Below are 24,366 nucleotides of genomic sequence, written 5' to 3' on the forward strand. Positions count from 1 at the left end.
AAGTCGATGTCACACCCGAGCATTAACACGATAAAAAGCCGAGTTACCCACTTACGAGATAATTATCTCGGCAAAATTATCTCGGCAAATGTGATAATATGTCGACATAATTTAAAAGTTATGTCGACATCTTCTCCGATTATGTCGACATATTCTCAGATTATGTCGACATCTTTCATTAATTATGTCGACATACGTAACTCGTAACTCGCAAGTGGATGGCAGAAATATGCCACCATAGATTTCACTTCTCTACACATATCACTTATGATCGAAATGCACAAACAACGTGTTACTGGTGTTGGTATGTCATATTGCTGTGTCAAGGCTGGCTGTATAGTGAGATGGTACTTTAGGTACCCCTTGAGAGGCCCTCATCAGGACACGCTCAACAAACTTCAAGCTGATCGACAAAGATTCACAGACCTGCTGTCAACAAACCACTTCCATTATTATTCAAGTGTCCTTTGCAAATTAGGTTATCTATTTTTATACATGACTTCAGACAGGGCAAGCTTGTTGGACCAAACTGAACATAAATAACCAAACATATGATTGAATTGAAATTGGCCGTTTAATTTGTATAAACGACAATTGAAAATATTTCCAAAACAAAAACCAATATGGAACATGTACATAAAATAGTAGCTTCCAACTCCAGTCACCTATCCTAACATTCTGATATTTAACTTGTAACACAGTATACAATTAAGCTACCTTGACCCTATGCCCAGGATAGCTTAGCAACATATTATAAACGGTAATTAAAAAATATATGAACACCGGTATTGTACCAACAACAATAAAGTAATGGAAAAATAAATGTACAGCATGAAAAAATGTCAGCAACCTCAACCCTATGCCCAGGTTATCCTTCCTATTGTACATCATTAAAGCCATTGATATATAACTTGTAACACAGTATACAATGAAGCTACCTCGACCCTATGCCCAGGATAGCTAAGTAACATATTATAAACGGTAATTAAAAAATATATGAACACCGGTATTGTACCAACAACAATAAAGTAATGGAAAAATAAATGTACAGCATGGAAAAATGTCAGCAACCTCAACCCTATGCCCAGGTTATCCTTCCTATTGTACATCATTAAAGCCATTGATATATAACTTGTAACATAGTATACAATTAAGCTACCTCGACCCTATGCCCAGGATACCTTAGTAACATATTATAAATGATAATTAAAAAATATTTGAACACCAGTATCGTTCTAACAACAATAAATTAATGAAAAATTAAATGTACAATATGAAGAATGTCAGCATCCTCGACCCTATGCCCAGGTTATCCTTCCTATTGTACATAAGCCATGTGGTTATGGTTAGCATATTGATGTAAACATGTACCTTACGACCAGGTTATGTAACCCATCGTATTGCTACTATGACCCGTATATTTAAGATGTGTAAGCTGCCAAAAATCGACCCTATGCCTAACCTAACAGCTATTGTATAGCACTGGGTAGATCAAACAAAGTAGGTAAGCGAATGTAACGTTTGAAAGCAAGATATTTCCACCTACCCATATGCTGAATTTCTTCGTCCGAGACCCCCGTAGCAGCCGCTGTGCTGGCTGCCCCTATTCGAAAACTGTGACTAATGTACCGCTGTAGTTGAAAACCCGCCCATATGAGAGAATTGCGTAGGCAAGAAGGGAAGAATTGGTATGAGACGTGAATATTGCCAGGCAAGGTGAACAGGGGACCTGGTAAGGTACCGCGGGGTTGGGTATACTGATGTACAGCAGCGACTGGGCAGGTGGAAAGCTCATTCTGTTTAGCATGAATGGCCAGAACAACAGGGCGAATGTTGTAATTGCCCTTAAAGGACTTAAACGTTAATTCCAATGATGCTGGCTTTGAACCAGTCATAGAGATTTGAATGTCCTCAAACTGCAAAAGATGTGCTTTTGATTTGGTTAGGGCGATTTCCCCTACCCGTAAAAAAGAATGAAAGGCAAATAGGTCCATGGCTTTTAGCATACAGGCTTGATAGTGGGAAACAGCTGTATGAGGTAATGACTGAACAAGTTTTTGTAAAATTGATGGTGTAATAGGTAACCTGGAGTCGGGACGGTATGAACCCCTTTGGATTGCAGTTACCAACTTTTTAACTGCACAGTATTTTCAGGGTTAGTCGTTCGAACAATTTTCCCATTGCTCGCACGTGGATACAACTTCGAGTCTACCTGCAGTGGCCTCTCGATTTTATCCTGGCGCTCGCAATGAGAAAATTGTTCTCACGACAAACCCTTAAAGCACAGTGATATAATCTATAACTATCTATTTTAATATACTTAACGTAACCGTTAATGATATCGTTGTTTGCAGGAATCATAAATATGAAGAATTCATAAAGGCATAATACCGAAGAGTGCACTCCAATTTGATATTAATATATGATTTTTATAAGTATTTGAATCTTCGGAATATTTTATCTATAGTTTGCTTGCAAGAAATATTACAGAGGAATTATCGTTATCAAGATCTCAGTGATAACATAACTTTGTTCATAAGCTTAAATGACTTCTTCTGAAGAAATGATTGGCCTAGGGTGATCATGTCTGGCAAGTACCTTGCTACAACGTCAATTATAAATTTTGCGAAAAGAAATAACCTAAACTTGTAATCGAGGTCACAGAGGTCAAATTGGTTAAGAAATCATTGACTTCTCCTTAAAAACAGAAGAGCATAGATTCATGATAGTTTGCCATTGGGTTGCAATTTTTTTCTGAAAAACAAAGGGTCAGATGATCCAGATATTTGGCCTGTAGTATGCTAGGATAAAAGGCTTTCAAGTTTGTTTGAATACATAACCTCGACTAACTCTGAAAGTCCCAAAGGAAAAAAAATTTAAATCCTCCAATAACGACTTTCGATTTTTTGAGTAATGATAATTTTCCTATTTTTTTCAGATAAATGTATCTTTGACCCACTTTTAAGGTCATATAAGTGAAATGTGCTTTTGGACAGCATCTAGTTACTTGTAAGAAATACATGAGCATTGGACCTTTAGTTATACATGTTTGCTAACATTTTGGCTTGATTGGCATTGCTTGTATTTGGCCTTCAGTGTCACCGTTTACTTGTATAGTTATTACCCCTAAAACTACGATAACCATCGTCGCTAAAAGTTACTAATATGACAAAACAACTCCTTAAGTGAGCCTCGATGTTTTACTCCAAAATCCTCGTACAGTCGAATTTAGAGTGGGATTCTTTCGTCGGAATCGCAAAGTCGTTGTTAGAAAGGCAAACTGAAATTAATAGAAAATATATCATTATTTGACGTAAATATTAATTTAGAAAACTTCTGAAAGTTATTTTGATCAATAAGATCTCAAACAATATTTGTCGTATATACAGTTATACTTTAACCTTCAGATTATACAAGAAACTAGAACGATATCTATTATATTTCAACTTAACAAAGGCTCATAGTAAGTATAAAAGAGACACAATTTAGGAAACACTTTACTGTTTCAAAACATTCAACATAATCTCCAGCTGTCAAACAATTTCATGCTTCCCATAATCGTTAATCTTTAATTCTTATTTTATTTTCAAAAAAATAATTTTCAATTTCATAATGATGATGATCTACCTATTTATTAAGTGAGCTTAGATTAATATTAATAAGCATTGTCACTGCCTTTTCTGCATAACATATTTTCACCTTCGATGAAGAGGTTTTGTTGTTAGGTTTCCACTCCTAATAGACAAATTATATATTTCTAAACATAATTCATGGTTTTTGTATCATTACTAAAAGGAAACGACAAATGACTATGAGAGGCAAAACTTGTCTGCTTGATTTGCGTTCACCTGGCGTCCAAAAGACCAACCGTCCAGACGGAGGCATTGCATGTTTTGGATAGTGTTAAATACCTGCGAGGTACTCTCCGTGGTACGAACTTATTCAAAAACAGAACACTCCCATCGTGTTTACCTGTGAATACCTGCACTTTTCCAATGCGTTTTGTTCGGGGTGTCTGTCTATAATAATATGGTTTTAAGCGATATACTCATAAGTACTAATTTTCCATAGCGTTTGGAATTCAAATTCATCTTTCATATTCATATTCAACAAAACATCCGAAGCAGTTTATAACTACCTAAAAGTGTGGAAATGGCACTTGAAGATTTTCATTTCTCTATTATTTACATGGTTATTATTATTATTTTTATCAACGTTTTGCTTGCTACACAAACAATGTATGTATCAAACGTGATGCAATTTGTTTATTTCATTCATTAGGTTATGTTATCTATTAATATTATTTATACACGTATTTATTTATTTTAATCTCTTCGAATTTTGCCTCATTCTTACTTCTTTTTCGGTATCCTTTCACTTGTAGTATCTTTTGCAGGAATGGCAGCAGACGTTTCCGAAGTGAATTGAGAAACACATTTGTCTTTTGCTGCCCTTGAACGCCGAATACACGATGTGACTGCAGTCACTCTGTGACAACTTGTCCTACTTACAGGGTTCTAATTCGCCATCCTCGGGGTATTAACCTTTACCCTGGTAAGCTGGTAAGAAAATAAAAATAAAATAAACAAAATGAGTTGTACTTGATATCAGTAACAGAAGTTAAATGTCCCTTTGGTGAGTCGTCAGTCAGTTTGATATTTGTTAACATTACCAGTGTTTACTAATATTCACTATATTAACCTTGTCGTGCAAATGGGACATATACAGTTTTCCTTATTGTTGCGGTTCCTAATTTTCGCACAATTGCTAACAATTTTTCTGCACCATATGAAAATTTCGTCTTTGTAACCTTACAATATTACAAATTTTGACTACAACAGACAATTTATAAATTTTTCCGTGCCAGAATATATTCCAGTTACACGGATTTTTTTTTAACCTTTTACCTTCATGACCACTGATGAATCCTAATTGGACGAAATTACCATATGGAGCAGCAGTATATTTACTTTGTTTGGCTCTCCGCTTCTACAACCACACAGCCTAAAGGCTAGAATTTATGAATATATTTACATAATGGGAGTGTTGTTGAGAAGCATAAACAACAATAGATTTACCAAGGTCTCTTCGTTCTCTATTGGCTAGTCCCTTAGCTTCGGCGGAGGCACAATACAGACAACAGGAAACCATGTTGTCGGGGTTTGCACAGAAAATGTGTGGCATCCCTCCATGCTTGTAAAATTTACTCAACATCATTCTGTGACACGTCGATTCGCCGATTCTATCTTCACACTTCATGGTTTTACCTTCGCTGCTGTCACGCCTCTTACGGAGAGGAGCGTCATTCACGTTCATGTCTTGAATCAAACTCTCGGAATCCACGTTGTCAAAGATTTCCTTTGCCCATTGATTGGACATGCCATTAGGTGCAAATTTCGCGCTTTGAAAATCCATACTGCCGCCAAATCTTTTGAGCACATTATTTATTAGTCCATTGCCAAAGCCATCGTCGCCTTTACCATCGTTACCAAAGCCGTTGCCAATACCTTTGACAATATTGCCTATCCTATCGTCAAAGCCACCGCTGCCACCATTGCCGCGATTGCCACCGTTGCCGCCACCATTGCCGCCGTCATTACCGCCACCATTGCCTCCGCCATTACCGCCACCATTGCCGCCGCCATTGCCACCACCATTACCGCCGCCATTTCCACCACCATTGCGGCCCCCATTTCCTCCATAACCTGAAACCAATAAAAAAACCAATTTGTATCTAAGGTTTTCAAATCTATACAACACTTAAATATGTACCTCAAGAAAGCTTAATAAAGTGTCAATGGTTTTGAATAATTCATTTCCCATGACTGTTGAAATATTGACATGGTTTGGTATCCAGCCAAAAATGATACAAACATGTTGACGTTTATCATTTTGGTATTTACTAGGTCCAATGTTATGATATTTAGTAGAATATAAAATATATACAAATGAGATGACGGTCCGACTACAATATACTCCCTATAATTCCTTTTGTACAAAAAAAGTATTATCTTATTATTATTGATAAGATTTCTCGCTACATTTCAACAGGCAATCAAAAGTGATATGGTAAAACTAGGACATAAGGGAAACCTCTTTATTATACAATGTGTGTATTGCTACTTATTGGTGTATTATTTGGTAGAGAATAATAATGCGTATTCTTGCTCTGTGTGTATGTAGTGTTGGCCATTGCAAGTTGTGTATCATATCTGTGACTAAGCTTGTGTTATGATATTTGTTTAATACGTATCATGCTGCTCTTCATTGTACTTTTCCTATTTGATTTATGTTATTTGTATAATGAGGGTCCCAAACTGAAGAGCAGTATTGTAAGTTTTAAGTTTTAACACGCAGTAAGTTTTGGTCTTACAATGGCCTTGTGTGCATGTCCTTTTATGTGTATATGATAGTAAATATACAAATCATATTAGTGTGTCCATCATCTGTGGTTCAGCAACCAAGCCGTTTGCAGTATTGCTGTAAATGTAACATACCGTACTCATAATACGAGTCAAATAGCGTCAGTGTAATGGTAGTAACGAAATTACCGGTAGTCAATTAATTGGAATCTATTCAGTAATATTCAAGAAGAAATGTTGTCCTGGTCGTTTTTTGGAAAAACAAAAACCTCAAGTAACAGGTAGCATGTCGTCTATTTAGGGCTCACACTTGTTACTAGAGGATGGACATGTCTGCCCAAAGTGTTCCGAAACATATGTGGTGTTGAAAAAGTGAATGAGGAGGGTTAAAACAAAACTCGTTCATACAGTGACTGTTGTATACAGTATTTAAAAGAACCCTAATGTAAATATGCTTGATAGATTGCCAGAAACAGCTTGGAGCAGATATCATTGAGGAGGAGAAACGAAGTGTGCTGATATAACGTTTTTCAAGGAAATGACAGATACGTCATTCTAGACAAGATATATGTAACATACCGTACTAAAAGTCATCTTGAAATGAAAAGAAAAGAACAGTATTCAAGCCTTTTTTTTTAATATAAACAAGGTAAGCAAACATTATAAATGTTACGCTCTGTACATAATATATCAGATATATAAGAACAAACCTCGGTGAGTTTTCAGAAGACTTACTTTCTTGATGTGAACGAAAACCGCTGATTTCCCAAATAATGAACTTATGATTTTCTCCCCTGTTTAGAATCGCTTCAACGTCATCAAGTGTTTGTAGGCGGTTAACATTTCTTCGATATAACTGATATATGGATTTTGTAATTACGGACAGTCCCCAATCCAAGCACAGATTGGCCGTTTATATCCCTCAAGACGCCATATGAGCTACATTTATGAAAATTATATTTCCCTTCTTTTTATATTGTATTTCGAAACAAATTGATCATTGGATTGGAATGGGGTGATCAAACTGTAGGAAAACATTTAAAAAATCTTATTTGTTTAACAAGTCACCGTTTTCTTCTATCAAAATCCCGATGAAACAAATAACACTATATACCACAGGGACATGCTAATTTGTTACAGCCAATGCGGACCTAGACTAAGGTGTTCAGAGTTCAGATCAACTCTTGGGGTGGCATTTTTACCGAAAGTTGATCTGCTCAAACGTGTAAAACTACTCTGAACACCTTAGCTTAGGGCGAATTGTAGTTGTAACAAATTATCAGGTTACTGTGGGTTTATGTCGTGTCGTCACAAGTTGGTCTATACTGAATGTTCTGTCGATATTGGTTGGTCTAAAATTGTTTTATTCTTATCATTGGTCTACAATGAAAGTGACGTCCTATTGGATTTGATATCGTTACACATACAATCGTATTTAGTTTGTTAAATACCGACATGTTCTTGCCACCGGTTGGTCAACATTTGATAAATTTCTTTGAAATGTCAGCATTTGAATGTGTCGCTTTCACCACAGGGGCATGGATTGTTTTACTTTTAATATTAAACAATAAGAATCTCCTATACTAATATTTATTAGTATAGGAGACCCCTATTTTTTAATATTACAAGTAAAGCGATCCATGCCCCTGTGGCTTTCACTGATTGGTCGACTATGAATTGATTTCTGTGATAAGTCATACAATTTAAAGGCCGTGTCGGCACCAGCAGCCATCATCACATCAATTTAATAATCCAAGCTCTGTTGTAGGATACTCGGCTGAATACGGATGGTCCATCCAAACAATCCTTGTTTCCCCAGGACGTAATGCCGACCTGAACCCATCTTCCAGCCTCGATCTCACATTGTAAGGGACCGCCACTGTCGCCCTGAAAGTCAAAGTCAAATACTGATTTCCACTTTTTGTCTGAAGTACGTGTGAAGCTCATGCTTCTGAAACAACGAGTTACGCGTTTGTTTCGTTTGTGTTTAACGTCTTCATAATAGCTATGGTAATTTAAGGACGTTCTCGGTTTTGGAGGTGAAGGTAAACCGGATTGCCCGGCGAAAAACGACCTAGTTGCGACCAGTACCTAGCTAGGCCTTGAACACACGACCTAGTGGTGAAGATAAGTAAAGAAGCGATTCTCCGTGTTGAAGTATTGGAAGGATAAATAATGAAATTGAAATATTTCGCTATTATGGGTAATGGATATTATTCATCAGACTTCAGACATAACAAGATGGAGATATAGTACGTTTAAGTCGTGTCAATGCCTTGAAGTAAGACATGTTTTGCATACTAAAAAGGAAAAGGAAGTGGAAGTCCATGAGGCCGCTTAATGTTTCAGAATCGCTCAGAACACTGTTTTCATTGTTAGTATTCTTTTGTTAATTTCACCTCACTTGAAAATTCATAAAAGTCCTGCAAAGTAAAGATTTCTTTTCAGGAATGGTTTATCAAAGCTATAGCCTTACATCGTTACAGTTTTTAACGGTGGTACAGGGATCCTTAAAAATGCTAAAAATAACCAAGACCCACGTGACACGTGTCCTTCGTCGGATCGTCAGTACATATCATGTCGTCGGTTACTTGGTCACTAAGCCCTTTCTGGCACTCGTCGTTAGAGATGACAGATACCGCCGCCTGCTGGAGAATGGTGTTAGCTGTCATAGACTCTGTAAATAAAGTACTAACGATCAACATCAACATTTAGACCAATGAGACAGTTGAAACATCTACTTTTAGAGCCAATGGGACACTGGGATCAACTCCATTAAGAACCATTAGGACACTGAGACCAACTTCATTAAGAGCTAACGGAACACTTGTACGTACTTCTTTAAGAGCAAATGGGCACCAGGACCAACTTCATTAAGAGAGACAATAGGACACTTGTACCAACTTCATTAATAGACAGTGGAACACTTGTACCAACTTCATTAAGAGCCAATTGGCACTAGGACCAACTTCATTAAGAGAGACAATAGGACACTTGCACCAACTTCATTAAGAGCCAGTGGAACACTTGTACCAACTTCATAAAGAGCCAATTGGCACTAGGACCAACTTCATTAAGAGAGACAATAGGACACTTGTACCAACTTAATTAAGAGAGCCAATAGGACACTTGTATCAACTTCATTAAGAGCCAATGTAACACTTGTACCAACTTCATTAAGAGCCAATGGGCACTAGGACCAACTTCATTAAGAGAGACAATAGGACACTTGTATTAACTTTATTAAGAGAGATAATAGGACACTAGGACCAACTTTATTAAGAGAGCCAATATGACATTTGTACCAACTTTATTAAGAGAGAAAATATGACACTTGTACCAACGTTATGAAGAGAGCCAATAGGACACCTGTACCAACTTCATTAAGAGCCAATGAGCACTAGGACCAACTCCATTAAGAGAGACAATGGGACACCTGTATCAACTTCATTAAGAGCCAGTGGAACACTTGTATCAACTTCATTAAGAGCCAATGGGCACTAGTAACAACTTCATTAAGAGAGCCAATATGATACTTGACCAACTTTATTAAGAGAGACAATAGGACACTTGTACCAACTTTATTAAGAGAGACAATAGGACACTAAGACCAACTTCATTGAGAGAGCCAATGGGACACTTGGAACAACTACATTAAGAGCCAATGGAACACCGGGAATAACTACATAGAGTCATTGAAACGTTGGGATCTCAATATGAGCCAGCAAAACAATGGGAACAACAAGATTTAAAGCCAACGAAACGCTGCGAAGACGACATTAAGAGCCAATGAAACACTGACAATAGCTATATTAAGAGCCAGTGGAATATTGGAAGCATCAGTTGGCCACTGGAAACAACAACACAAACAACCAATTTGACGCGGGGAACAGCTATTAGAATGAAAGTCCCATCAGACAGTCGAACAATTTACAGGAACAAAAGAAACCATGAAAAAACGTTGAATCCCATGGAACAACTAAATTACACCGGGGACCTGCCGGATCAGGATAGTTCAGGTATTGGCTTACTAAACAATGTACACTATTTATACTAGGATTACATTTTGTGAAGTTTATGAAATGATAATCCATGTATTTTATTGATGCACGTAGTAGAATAATTGTCATTTACCTCCTATGTGGCGGAGGCCCCACCCTGTTATGTAACATGTGTACGATGACACATCCATGGCGGACGTGGCTAGCTCTATGGGCTGGATGTATGTTCCGAAGGCGACTGGCTTTTTAAGTTTCAGAATGGCCACATCATTAATTAAAGTTGTTTTGTTATAGTCCGGATGCTAGAACGAATAGTTGAATTGGAATCATCACAGCACAAATTGTAAAACAAAAACCACCACAACACCACAACTTCAAACTAATAACTGAGAGTTCTTGCTGCTCCATGACTTCAAGTCCGCCTTTTAAAAAAAAAACCAGATAGATTCGTCAACAAATGATTAAGTTGGAAATTCTAGATGAAAAAACATCTTAATTTCGTACTAGAAAACGAAGTGTATTATAACGCACACGTTACAATATTTAATTATTTGTTTTCCCAGTTTCGTTCTGTTCTGATGAGATTAATTCTGTTTTGTTGTGTCGATATTATTTAGTAGTTTTAGTAGAACTTCAGTTTTAGCGATGTTGTTGATAATGATGATGGTGATGGTGGAAACAAACTTTAATTATTTATTGTATTGTGCTATCAAATATTTAAGTTTGCGACGAAAATGAGTCGCCTCACTTTAAATGTTAAATCGAGAATGGGTATTGTGCTTGTGTTAGAAAAAATATATAATTAGATTTGACATACGAAAGTTATTCGTATAACTCAAAATTTCGTTTGTTGAAAAAGTTTATCCGGAACTGAAGGAAGCTTTCTTAATACATACTACTTACGATGTAAACCTTCTTCACTTTGACTGACAGTTCTGTTCTCTCTAGTTCGGATGCACGTCTGTTGTAGTCTGCAACATTGACCCGGAACAGGTTGGCCCTGATAACAAATAGTATTTTCAGGTATGCTATTTACATGAAAATGCACAATTTGAAATTAATTAATTGTCTGTTAATATTTTGACATTTTTCCTATAAAAAGCTTTCTATTAAGATAAAGAAACACCAATATCTTATATAAGGCGTTCTCCATAGCGTTAAGCGTATAATTTACACTAAGGTTTACAACAAATATCTATCAAGCAGAAGGAACGTTTCTAAGGGGTTGTCTGACGATGACGCGAGATTCATATGTTTTAAGAGCCTTTCTGAATCTGTTAAAATGTGGATGCCCTCTTTGTAGGGCCCATCACAGGTTGTGTAAGAACCTACCGTCGTTTGATGATGCAATGCGCGGCTGTTAAGACGGTATTTCCGTTGAGCAGCGTGCCCCCGCACATAAACCTGTGCATGTATTTGACAGATACTTGCCAGGGCCAGGCGCTGTCTGCAGCGTTTGTTCCTCCAATGATTGCAACAAGATCATGGCTGCCATCTACTTTGTCGTCTATCGAAACGAAAACGATTTTTTTAAACCTTAGCAGGAGCTTCCAAAGGGACCTGATAATTGGTTACACCTATCTTTTGACCTAAACTGGTGTTCAGAGTAATTTTACAGGTGTTAGGGGTTTAGATCAAGTTTCGGTAAAATACCACCTTCAAAGAACATAATACGTATCTATCATCATGGCGGGGATGGGGGTGGGGTGGAGTGGGGGTGGGGATGGGACATTTTTACCCAAAGTTGATCTAAACTCATAAATCGTGTAAAAAATGTTTAACATATAAGTTTAGGTCAAATTATAGCTGTAACAAAGTCCAAGGTCCCTGTGGTAGCTTCAACAGTCCACTATGGAATATTTGCCAGTTTTACGAAAGAGCATTGGTATCTAATATTTTGTATAATTCTCATATACTGCAATTTGGTTTACTAACGACATATAGGCAAATGCAACACAGAATGTAAATATACATGCATATTTGTGTACTATGTATATTGTATGTATTATATATTTACATGCATAACAATGACCTACATAAATGATGCAATTTTTGTTTATGTAATATATATGAAGTCCAGTACATTATATATTTCAAAAATTAAACAATAAATAAATATTTAGATTAAACATTTACTTACGTCTTCGACCATTTCCAATACATACGCCAATACCATTTATAACAATAAATACTGTCAACAACAAACCAGTCATCTTAGTGGTCAGATTTAAATGGGGACGGACATTGTGGTATCAATTTATAGAGACCACTCATCATTCGATGACGTCATCAGGGTGATAGTTGAGTGCTTTACCAAGCCCAGGGCAGATCGTGGAAGTCATTTAATTATCATTTGCCCAAGTCGTTAGAAAGGGGGTAATAAAAGGAAAATCTAATACAATCTGGAAAACTGAATCCGGAACATTTAATTAATGGAAATGGATTTCCTTTTGTTGTAATAAAAATGACTTTTATTGAGTTTAATTGCTTTGTATATGTGTTGTTATCTTCTTACCTACCTAAAAATAATGTGTGCAATGGTTACTGCTTTGTGAAGATTATTAAAAAATAAAGTAAGTAATATTTAAAAAGAAGAGAATATTTTATAAAGCGAATATTCTCTTTCATATTTCATCGATTAGGTTGAATACCCTATATTTTTTTAGAAGTGCAAGCTAAGGATGAAAGTATGATCATCCCACTTATTAATTTTTACTTTTATAATTCATATTACTGGTGATCAGAACGCACCGTCAACAAACTTCCAGTCAATCGCCAAAGATTCACAGACCTGCTGTCAGCGAACTATTTTCATTCTTATTTCAGTTTCTTATGCTGATTTTATGCTTAATTGATTAAGTGCACGATAAACAACGATTTGATAACAGTCGAGAAACTTAGCCCGTTTTTCGAAAGAAAAAAACAGATATCTTATAACAATATCCTAAATCAAAGTGGCCTTTCATCGGCCTTACTATAAAAAAGATAAGAAAATCCTGTTATATTCTTATATAAGTTTTATTGATTTTTGAATAATGTAAATATTCATTGGATTAAAAATTGTACATCGCACATAAACTACCATTACGTATATAATGCGTGGAGTAAACGTGTAGTCTGAAATCGAGTATTTATTGGGTAACCAGTTTTAAATCTTGTGCACTTTGACTGACTGCATACTCTAGTTAGAATGATGAACATAGATGTTAATATCTGGTTGGACTAAAGTGTGAAAAAAATTGTATTCGCGGTTTACTTACTTTGGCCTACTTTATAAACGTCTGGAATACTCTTATGGAGTGACTGATACCGCACTATGCTGGATACAGTCTTACCTGAGTGAACGACGACAGTGTGTTGCCATCGGATCTTCCACCTCACATGACAAAGTACTAGATTTCGGGGGTCCTCAAGGGTCGGTATTAGGACCACGAAAATATTGTATGTACTCCAAACCGATTGGAGAGATTTGTCGTCGCAATAGCCTTCGCTATCTGGAAGCTTGTATGACAGATATCAGTATCTGGATGAACGCCAACATGCTTAAGATAAATCAGGAAATGACGGAACTAATCGTTTTTCCCCAAAGTGTCAGCAAACAATGGCTCTCCAGCTCAAAGTCGGTGCCGGAACTATTGAGACTGTTCCAGCTGTTAAAAATCTAGGGGTATACTTTGATAGTTCACTGAACATAGAGAAACAAGTGAACGCTATTGCCAAATCCTGTTACTACCAGATCAGGAACATCGGCTGTATTCGGCAGTGTTTAACTGCAGATGCATGCAAGATTTTGGTGCATTCACTTGTTACCTCTCGGTTGGATTATGGTAACGCCCTGCTCTGTGGTATATCTGACAAACTAACTAGTCGTCTGCAGAGGGTCCAGAACAGTACAGCACGGCTGGTTACTCGTACTCGAAAGAGAGAGCACATCACACCTGTGCTTTATTCGTTGCACTGGTTACCTGTACGATACAGGTCGCAGTACAAAAATTCTGGTGTACACATACAAGGCACTGAATGGAACAGCTCCTCAGTACCTACATGAGCTTGTTACCCTGTATTAGCCGTCACGATCACTGCGGTCGGAGTCAGAATCTTTGGTGTGTGTCCCAAAATCTCGTACTGTGACCTACGGAAGCAGATGCTTTGGGAGGGTTTCGGCTACGTTGTGGAATAGCTTACCATCTGCTATTAGAAAGTAAAATACCCTGGCCAAGTTCAAGAGGGACATCAAAACTCACCTCTTCACGTCTGCATTTTAGAATCTTTGCAAAGACGTCATGTAAATACCACCCTTTTATTTGATAGAGATTGTAAGCCTTTTTTGGTTTTTTTCACAATTATAACTATTACTATTATCCTATGTTGTAAAGCGCTTTAGAGTAATTTTACAAATTATATAGGGCTATATATAAATGTTGTATATTATTATTATTTATTATTTAATAGGAAAACTTCATTTAAGAACTGAATGATGAATTGTTTCTTTTACGGCCGTAAGTCCTTACTCATTTAAATGGGGACAAATGCAGTGTATATATATACTGGAAAGTTCCAGTAAAATATGTACACTCCTACTGTTATGACAGTGAACTGTAAGACACATGCAAAAGTAAAACGTAGGTTGGTTTACTACCTAGCGTTTCCCTTACCTAAAAGGTAGAACAAGATAAAATTGGGTTTTTCTGGGCTTTTGCATTTTGAGGTATTCATCTTTCATTTTCATATGTACGTTTAAAACTCTTGGATTGTTACAAATATTAACTGCAGGATTGGTATAGGTCCCCCTTTTTTTCTTTTGGATTTTCTCATTTTTTTTCTAATTTCAAACTTGTGTAAAGTTGATTCGGTACTCCAAACAATGGTTTCAGTGGCATGCTTCGCAAAATTGATGTCTCCGTCCTTTTGAGAATACACAACTTAGCAAGGGTTTCTTGGCGGGATCTTCGTTGAACATATTGTAGTCCACATCATTAGTTGACTCCATCCGTAAGATTTCTTGTTGGTGTGTTTCTTAAACAAAAGGCTCAATAGGCCCGCATCGCTCACCTGTTATTAATCTAACACTTGTAATCTTAAGATTTCATAAGATTCTATTAAAAGATTCAAACATATGACGCCTCTGACCTTGATTGTCGAACAAGGACATTAGGTTGAAAGAGGATCGAGGTCATTCATTTGAAGTAATATGGTAGTCCTTCATCCCAGCATGCTACAGGCCCAATTTCAGTACCCTGGCCCTTTTGCTTATTGAAAAGAAGTCGCTTGAAGATTTTACGACATTTGACCCCTGTGATCTTGAAAGTTGGTCAAGGTCATTCAGATGAACAAACTTGATATTCCTTCATCCCAGCATGCTATTGGCCCAATATCAGTACCCTGGGCCTTTTGGTTATTGAGAAGAAGTTGTATGAAGATTTTACGACATTTGACCCCTGTGACCTAGAAAATTGGTCAAGGTTATTCATTTGAACAAACTTGGTAGCCCTTCATCCCAGCATGCTACAGGCCCAATATCAGTACCCTGGGCCTTTTGTTCATAGAGAAGAGATTTTAAAACATCTGACCCCAGTGACCTTGAAAGTGGGTCAATGTCATTCAGTTTAACAAACTTGGTAGCCCTTCATCCCAGTATGCTACAGGCCTAATATCAGTACCCTGGACCTTTTGGTTATTGAGAAGAAGTCGTTTGAAGATTTTATGACATTTGACCCCTTTGGCCTTGGAAGTTGGTCAAGGTCATTCATTTGAATAAACTTGATAGTCCTTCATCCTAGCATGCTACATGCCCAATATCAGTACCCTGGGCCTTTTGGTTATTGAGAAGAAGTCGTTTGAAGGTTTTGCAACATTAGCCCCCTGTGACCTTGAAAGTTGGTCAAAGTCATTCATTTGAACAAACTTGGTAGCCCTTCATCCCAGCATGCTACAGGCCCAATATCAGTACCCTGGGCCTTTTGGTTATTGAGAAGAAGTTGTTTGAAGATTTAAGACATTTGACCCTTTTGACCTTGAAAGTTGGTCAAAGTCATTCATTTGAATAAACTTGATAGTCCTTCATCCTAGCATACTACAGGCCCAATATCAGTTCCCTGGGCCTTTTGGTTATTGAGAAGAAGTCGTTTGAAGATTTTGCAACATTAGACCCCTGTGACTTTGAAAATTGGTCAAGGTCATTCATTTTAACAAAGTTGGTAGCCCTTCATCCCAGCATGCTACAGGCCTAATATCAGTACCCTGGGCCTTTTGGTTATTGAGAAGAAGTTGTTTGAAGATTTAAGACATCTGACCCCAGTGACCTTGAAAATGGGTCAAGGTCATTTATTTGAACAAACTTGGTAGCCCTTCATCCCAGTATGATACAGGCCAAATATCAGTACCCTGGGCCATTTGGTTATTGAGAAGAAGTTGTTTGAAGATTTAAAAGACATCTTTGCCGACGACTACCTACTGTACAGGTGCATCCAGAACATAAGAGACCACCTAAAACTCTGAAAGCACCGGACTCACTTGGAGAGATAGGCATCAACATGGGGTATGCGTTTCAATGCCAAGAAGTTCTACATCATCAGTATTAGCTGCCAGCTACAAAACTTCTAACCAGCTTGGCAACCACATCCTACAGTAAGCGCAGGAATCCCTATTACTCGGAGTAACCCTCTCAGAGGATCTTAGTTTTGGTCCACACATCACCAAGATAGTAAAGATGGCTAATTCCACTCTATGGTTTATGCGGCAAATCCTAAAGCATTGCCCAGCTTCATGTCGAAAACAGCTATCATTGCTCTAGTTCGATCAACTGTAGAATATAGCTCTGTGGTATGGGACCCCTATCTCTGCCATGACATCGACAGGCTAGAGCGTATCCAACACCAGGCATCCCGATTCATTATTAGAGACTACACTTCCCGGAAATCAGGTTGTGTTACCCATATACTTCAGAACCTGGGCCAGCCCCCCCACTTCAAGAAAGGAGTAAGCAGAACAGACTAGCATTCTTTTATAAAGTGGTAGAGGGGCTGGTGCAAGCCGTTCACTGTCAGGATTATTAAACACCAATCCGTGAGAAACGGAACATTAGAGCCAAAACGGTTTACAGAAGTATATCGTGTCATCACTGATTAGTCTATAATGAATGTTTTATTGACATTGGTTGGTCTAAAATTGATTCATCCTTGTCATTGGCTAGTTTACAAAGAAAGTGACGTCATAATTGAATGGATTCGCTGCATTAAGTAAATACTTTTGAGCCTATAACCGGTTTCCAGACGTATATCGTGTCATCACTGATAAGTCTATAATGAATGTTTTATTGTCATTGGTTGGTCTAAAATTAGATTCGCTGTATTAAGTAAATATTTTTGTTTTTTAAACGGACATGTTCTTGCCAACGGCTGGTCAACAGTGAGAACATTTCTTCGGAGTGTCAGCATTTGGATATGTCATTTTCACTGATTGGTCCATAATGAATGTGTCGCTTTTTGTGATTGGCCATTAATGGACGTGTTGGCATTAGTTATCATCATCACATCTTTTTAATAATCCAAGCTCTGTTGTAGGATACTCGGCTGTATACGGATGGTCCATCCAAACATTCCTTGTTTCCCCATGACGTTATGCCGCCCTGAACCCATCTTCCAGCCTCGATTTCACACTGTAAGGGGCCGCCACTGTCGCCCTGAAAGTCAAGGTTATATGCTAAATTCTACTATTTATGTTTAATTTTAATGTGTATCACCGAGACATTATATTGAAAGGGAAAATGTTTAAGGATACCTCAGAACTCTTTTGGTTATCTATAATATTATTAATCTTTTATCAATTTCACCTTAATTATAGTTATAGTCCTGCAAAGTAAAGGTTTGTCTTAAAAAATCATTTTTCAAAGCTTTGGCCATTGCATGCCAGAAATATTAGTTTTCAATGTTGACGGTGAAACAGGGATCCTTAAATTCTAGAAATAACCAAGACCTACGTAACATGTGGCCCTCGAAGGATCTTCAGTACATATCATGTCGTCGGTTACTTGGTTACTTAGCCCTTTCTGGCACTCGTCGTTAGAGATGACAGATACTGCCGCCTGCTGGAGAATGGACGCCGTTGTCTTAGGCTCTGTAAGTAACATACCAACGACCAGTTCAGGCATTATCTCAGGAAAGTATTATGGCGGTACCCAATTGATATTTTTCAAGTTTTTCTTTTTATTTGCTTAAAATTCCCATTAACGTTAATTCGATATATATATATCTTTGTATGGGTCAAAGAAGTAATTTAAAAGATAAATTACCATATAACACTGAGTTCTTACAAACGTATTCAATTTAAACGTTAATTCGACATCTATACATCTTCGTATAGGTCAACGAAGTAACATCAATGGTAAATTCCCATACAACACCTGGTCCTTACAAACGTATTTTTGCAGGTTACGAATGACTTAAAATTGGAATACGGGACAAGGAGTTAATTCAAACAGTGTAGGCAATATGATGACAAATTTTCGGAGCAATCCGCTCCTTTACCGACACATAGAAACACACAGAAAACTTGCATTGCATCTTGGTAAATACATATACATAAAATGTATCTCAATTGGTAGTGTTTATCGAACTAACATTTCCTCTATTAACTAACCAGTACAAGAACCACCTTGATTATATATTATGCTTGGCACTGGAACAATAATGATAAGTGCCAATACAACACTTTGAACACTAACAAATTAGCATTCAGAACCGACTGGTCAGTGTGAACAACAACATTAAAAGCCAATGGGACCACGGGAACAACAAACAAAAAATCAAAAGAAACAGCAGGAACACAATATTAAGTACCAATGGAACACTGGGAACAAAAAACATTAAGACCCGATGTAAACAATTGGAACAACAACATTCAGGTCAAACGGGATTACCAAAAGCCAATTGGACACTGGGGAGGCTAACAATTAGAGCCAATTTGACACTGGTGACAGCTCCACTAAGACCTCATGAAAAAATTGTAACATCTACTTTAAGAGCTAGTGGGACACTGGGAGCAGTGGTATTAATACCTTATTTGATACTGGAGCCAATAAAACACATTTATCAAAAGAAAGTTAGACACTAGGAACAACAATATTAAAAACCAACTAAACGCGAAGACGACATTTCGAAGCAATGAAACACTGCCAATAGCTTAATTTAGAGCCAGAGGAATATTTGGAGCATCAGCTGTATACTGGGAGTAACAACACAAAGTGCCAACTTGACGTCGACAGCAGCTATCAGAAAGGAAGTCCGATATTTACAGGAACAAATGAAACCATGAAAAAACGTTGGATCCCATGGAACAACTAAATTACACCGGAAACCAGACGTTCAAGATAGTTCAGGTATTGGCCTACAAACAATTGTAATTGTTAAATGTACAGTATTTTTACTAGCGTGAAACTTTGTGCAGTTTATGAAATGATTATCAACGTATTTTATTGACGTTCGTAGTAGACTATTGTTAATTACCTTTGTTGTCACGGAGGCCCCACCCTGTTATGTAACATGTGTTCAGTGACACATCCATGGCGGATGTGGCTAGCTCTATGGGCTGGATGTGTGTTCCGAAAGCGACTGGCTCTTTTAGTTTCAGAATGGCAACATCATTTACTAAAGTTCTTCTGTTATAGTCCGGATGCTGGAACGGGTAGTTGAATAAGAATGCTCAGAGTGAAAAGAAATTCAAACTAATAAATGACCTCTTGCAGCTCCATGAATTCCAGTCCGTTTTTAAAAAAATACATATGTAGATTCTATAACAGTTGGAAAATTCTTGATTTAAAAAAAAATGTCTTTATTTTCGTCCTGGAGAAACTAGGGTGTCTGTTATACGTTACATGATCTAAATATTTGTTTTCCAAGCCTCATTCTGTACTTATGAGATTAATTCTGTTTTGCTGTGTCGATTCTGTTGTAGCTTTAGTAGAGGCTCACTGTAAGCGATGCTGAAGATGATTGTGATGTGATAGTATTGTGCTATTAAAACATTTAAGTTTGCGAAAATGAGTCGTACCAGTTTAATATTTAAAATCAAGAATGACGGTAGAGCTTATGCAGGTTAGAAAACCCCGTTTATGATGAAAAAACCGGAAGTTATTCGGGTAACTCAAAATTGAAACCAATTTATAATGTTAAACAAAATATCTAGAAATAAATGAAGTACATATATATTACATTATCTTAATACATTATACTCACGACGTGAACCCTCTTCACTTTGACTGACAGTTCATTTCTCCCTTGTTCGGGAACACGTCTGTCGTAGTCTCCAACATTGACCAGGAACCGTCTGGCCCTGGTATCAAACGAAAACTCATACAATTCACCTTTATCTTTTCTTATTTTTACATGTCAGAATCCTTCTGCCAGTTATGCTATTTTAATGAAAACATATACCATCTGAAAGTCATGGATTTATCATCTGATAATATTTGTATATTTTTTTCAAAAGTTTTCACGTCAATAGAATTTCACTGCTCTCTTTTTAGCCATGAAAAATACTAGTAGAAGGTAAACGGGGTCTGTCGCCACGTTAATTGTAATAAACCATAGTTTGGAATAAATGTTTCAAAGTCTTATCTTCTGACCCGTGTCAGAAATGCATATATCCTGAAAAGGAACATGTAAAGCCTTTTCAGGATACTCCAGGAGTAACGCTCACCTACGCTCTCTTCACCCCTGGACTATGTCATGGCAAAAAAGACTCTGTGTGCATACTCTTGCTGAAGGGACAAGAACACTAGTTTGATACTTTGGGTCGCTTAACGGGGAAATTGACTAGCTTTGAAGTCGGGTGTCGCACCTCTGTAATTTTCAAAACACGGGTATTACAACTGCGATCAATTAAATAGCTAGCCCCGTGATTCAATTTTGCTATAACTTTTCCCAGGGATGCAGAGAGCGAAAGTGAGCGAAACACCTGGAGTATTGAGGATGCAAAACACCGTGTAATCCTTAATTTATATCAGACCTGGAGTAATTATAAATAAACCGGGGTCTAAAGAGGTATGTTGCGCCACTTATTGTAATAATAACGCTAACACTGACAGTGCACAATAATGTTGATTATTGGAAAGTTTTCACCTCATTTTAATTTCGCGTCACTTATAAACAATGTTTGGTTGTGTTGTATGAATCTTTTCTTAATTTAAATTTCGCCTTTTTCGTTCTCGGTAATGAGGGCAAAATTATCGTGACAAACAACATTATAAATATAGAAATCAAACGTGAAGGGCGAAATTAAAACTGAAGGAATACTGATGTTAGCAGCGTAGGGCGAAAGTTTGACTTGGCGAAAGTTTCCCAGTACACAATATATGGAGCAGTAGGATAATTCATTTCTGAGGGACTGTCTTATGATGACGTGGGCGGAAACTTGATATCACTCTGTCCCAGGTATCTACTCGCCAAATATCATTACTCTGGGCTTCCTGGTTATTCAGAAAAGTTTTAAACACATTTGACCCTTGTGATCTTTAAAGTGGGCCAAGGTCATTTATTTTCGAAAACGCGATTTTACATGTTTGCAGGCCCTGTCTTTTTAGGTCACCTAAGCTTTAGCTTGAGTGACCTATTGCTATCCGTCTTCGAACGTCGTCCGTCGTGCGGCGTCCGTTAACATTTTACATTTTCAACTTAAGCTGAACTACCGGCAAAGGGATTTCATTGATATTTCATGGGAAGGTTACTGACATTTCCCTGACTTAGTGTTGTTATTTTTCAGGTCAATCAGAAATCCGATGCACGGCCGTCATTTTGAAAAACAATTTCCAACTTAAAGTCAAGTTATACTGGGCCGATTGAACTGAAAATTTGTATGAATGATTGAATCATGGTCCTGACAAAGCATTTTTTTTTCCGGGCCGATCAGAAATCCAATATGGCCGCCACGGCCGCCATTTTGAAAACCTATTTCAAACTTAAAGTCAAGTTCTGCTGGGCCGATTGAACTGAAACCTGGTAGGAATGATCGACTCATGGTCCTGACAAAGTGTTGTTATTTTCCGGGTCAATCAGAAATCCAATATGGCCGCCGCGGCCGCCATTTTGGAAAAACAATTTCCAACATAAAGTCAAGTTCATGCTGGGCCGATTGAACTGAAAATTTGTAGGAATGATCGAATCATGGTTCTGACAAAGTTTTTTTTTTTCGGGCCGATCAGAAATCCAATATGGCCGCCACGGCCGCCATTTTCAAAAACTGTTTCAAACTTAAAGCCAAGTTATACTAAGCCGATTAAACGGAAACTTGGTAGGAATGATCGACTCAAGGTCTAACAAAGTGTTGCTATTTTCCGGGTCAATCAGAAATCCAATATGGCCGCTACGGCCGCCATTTTAAAAATCCTATTTCAAACTTAAAGTCATGTTCTGCTGGGCCGATTGAACTGAAACTTGGAATGGATGTTTGACTAATGGTCCTGACAAAGTTTTGGTATTTTTCGGGTCGATCAGAAATCCAATTTGGCTGTCACGGCCGCTATTTTGAAAATAATTATATCAAACTTCTAATAGGCCGATTGAACTGAAACTCGGTTTAAGATTGATCAGCTCCTGGTCCTGACAAACTTATGTTTACGTTATACTTAACTATTTTTTACTCGAATTGGTACATATTTCAACAACAAAAATAAATACTGTAGGAGTCAGGTGACTGTTAAGGCCCATGGGCCTCTTGTTATGTTTATGAGGTGATACACATAATACTCATCATAGGTTGTGAAAAAACCTACCGTCGTTTGATGATGCAATGCGCAGCTGTTAAGACTGTATTTTCATTGAGCAGCGTGCCCCCACATGTAAACCTGCGCATGTATTTGACAGAAACTTGCCATGGCCAGGCGTCGTCTGTAGCGTTTACTCCTCCAATGATTCCAACAAGATCATGGTTGCCATCTATTTCTTCGTCCTTCGAAACTTAATGACAGAATTTTTTTATTTTCATTTTTTATATCTAAGCAGGCTTTTATTGGAGTAGCTTCGAGAGGACTTGATAAGTTGTTACAGCTATATTGCAGCCCGGGGGCATTGTTTTGCAGAAAGTTAATTTAAACTCAAAAAACGTGTTAAATTTGTCTGACCACCTTAGTTAAGGTCCAAATAAAGATGTAAAAATGTATCAGGCCCCTTCAACATTCGTTTGCTAAAATGAATACATATAACATACATATTGTGTATAAAATGTATACTGTGCATATACTATATTAACTGATTGTATGATAAAATGATAATAAGTCCTTGTGCAAGAAAAACGATACAGTGCATATCGAATAAATATATACTGTTTTCAGTGTATACTGTGTTCAATGTATACTATGCTCATCGATTAGATTGAATAATACATTTACTGTGTTCATTACATTTTTTTGTACTATGTTTATTGTATGTGTTACAATTTTCGTGAAAAATGTAGATTAAACATTTACTTACGTCTTTGACCATTTCCAATACATACGCCAATACCATTTATAACAATAACTACTATCAACAACCAACCAGTCATCTTAGTGGTCAGATGGAAATGGGGACGGACGTTGTGGTATCATAGACCGATCATCATTTGATGACGTCATCAGAGTGATAGTTGAGTGCTTTACCAAGCCCAGGGCAGATCGTGGAAATAATATAAACGGCACTTAATGGGTTATGCAAAATCATCACTTGCCATTTAAGTTGTTAGAAAGGGGGTATACAAGGAAAATCTAAAACAATCTGGATAACTGAATTTTGAAAATTCAATAAACAGAAATGGATTTCCTTGTGTTGTAATAAAATGACTTAACTTGTGTTTAATCGATTTTTATATATGTTGATATTTTCTCATTAACCTTAAAATAACGTAAACAATGTTAACAGTTTTGTGATGATTATAAAAAAAAAAAAGTGTACAATGTTTCAAAATAAATGTAGTTTTTATTTAGCGAATATTCCCTTTTATATTTCATCAATTAAATTGAATGATCTTTCTAT

General features: G+C 37.2%; 1 protein-coding gene across 1 annotated transcript in view; it reads right to left on the reverse strand.

Moving 5' to 3' along the window:
* The window catches only part of LOC110440268, a 36,925-nt gene extending 13,019 nt beyond the window's left edge, over window positions 1-23,906 (reverse strand). Inside the window, exons 1-14 of the mRNA XM_021483242.1 lie at window positions 23,827-23,906; window positions 23,130-23,313; window positions 20,596-20,692; window positions 19,867-20,035; window positions 18,342-18,478; window positions 17,931-18,044; window positions 15,003-15,018; window positions 11,696-11,870; window positions 11,267-11,363; window positions 10,497-10,665; window positions 8,903-9,039; window positions 8,101-8,249; window positions 7,514-7,575; window positions 5,079-5,705 (exon numbers count right to left, since the gene is read on the reverse strand). Of these exons, the coding sequence (XP_021338917.1) occupies window positions 5,079-5,705; window positions 7,514-7,575; window positions 8,101-8,249; window positions 8,903-9,039; window positions 10,497-10,665; window positions 11,267-11,363; window positions 11,696-11,870; window positions 15,003-15,018; window positions 17,931-18,044; window positions 18,342-18,478; window positions 19,867-20,035; window positions 20,596-20,692; window positions 23,130-23,313; window positions 23,827-23,899 (2,206 nt within the window). The 5' untranslated portion in view covers window positions 23,900-23,906. The remainder of the gene's footprint in view (window positions 1-5,078; window positions 5,706-7,513; window positions 7,576-8,100; window positions 8,250-8,902; window positions 9,040-10,496; window positions 10,666-11,266; window positions 11,364-11,695; window positions 11,871-15,002; window positions 15,019-17,930; window positions 18,045-18,341; window positions 18,479-19,866; window positions 20,036-20,595; window positions 20,693-23,129; window positions 23,314-23,826) is intronic.
* Between the last annotated feature and the right edge of the window lie 460 nt (window positions 23,907-24,366).

Source organism: Mizuhopecten yessoensis, unplaced genomic scaffold (assembly GCF_002113885.1).
Source record: "Mizuhopecten yessoensis strain PY_sf001 unplaced genomic scaffold, ASM211388v2 scaffold11177, whole genome shotgun sequence".
Classification (NCBI taxonomy): Eukaryota; Metazoa; Mollusca; class Bivalvia; order Pectinida; family Pectinidae; genus Mizuhopecten; species Mizuhopecten yessoensis.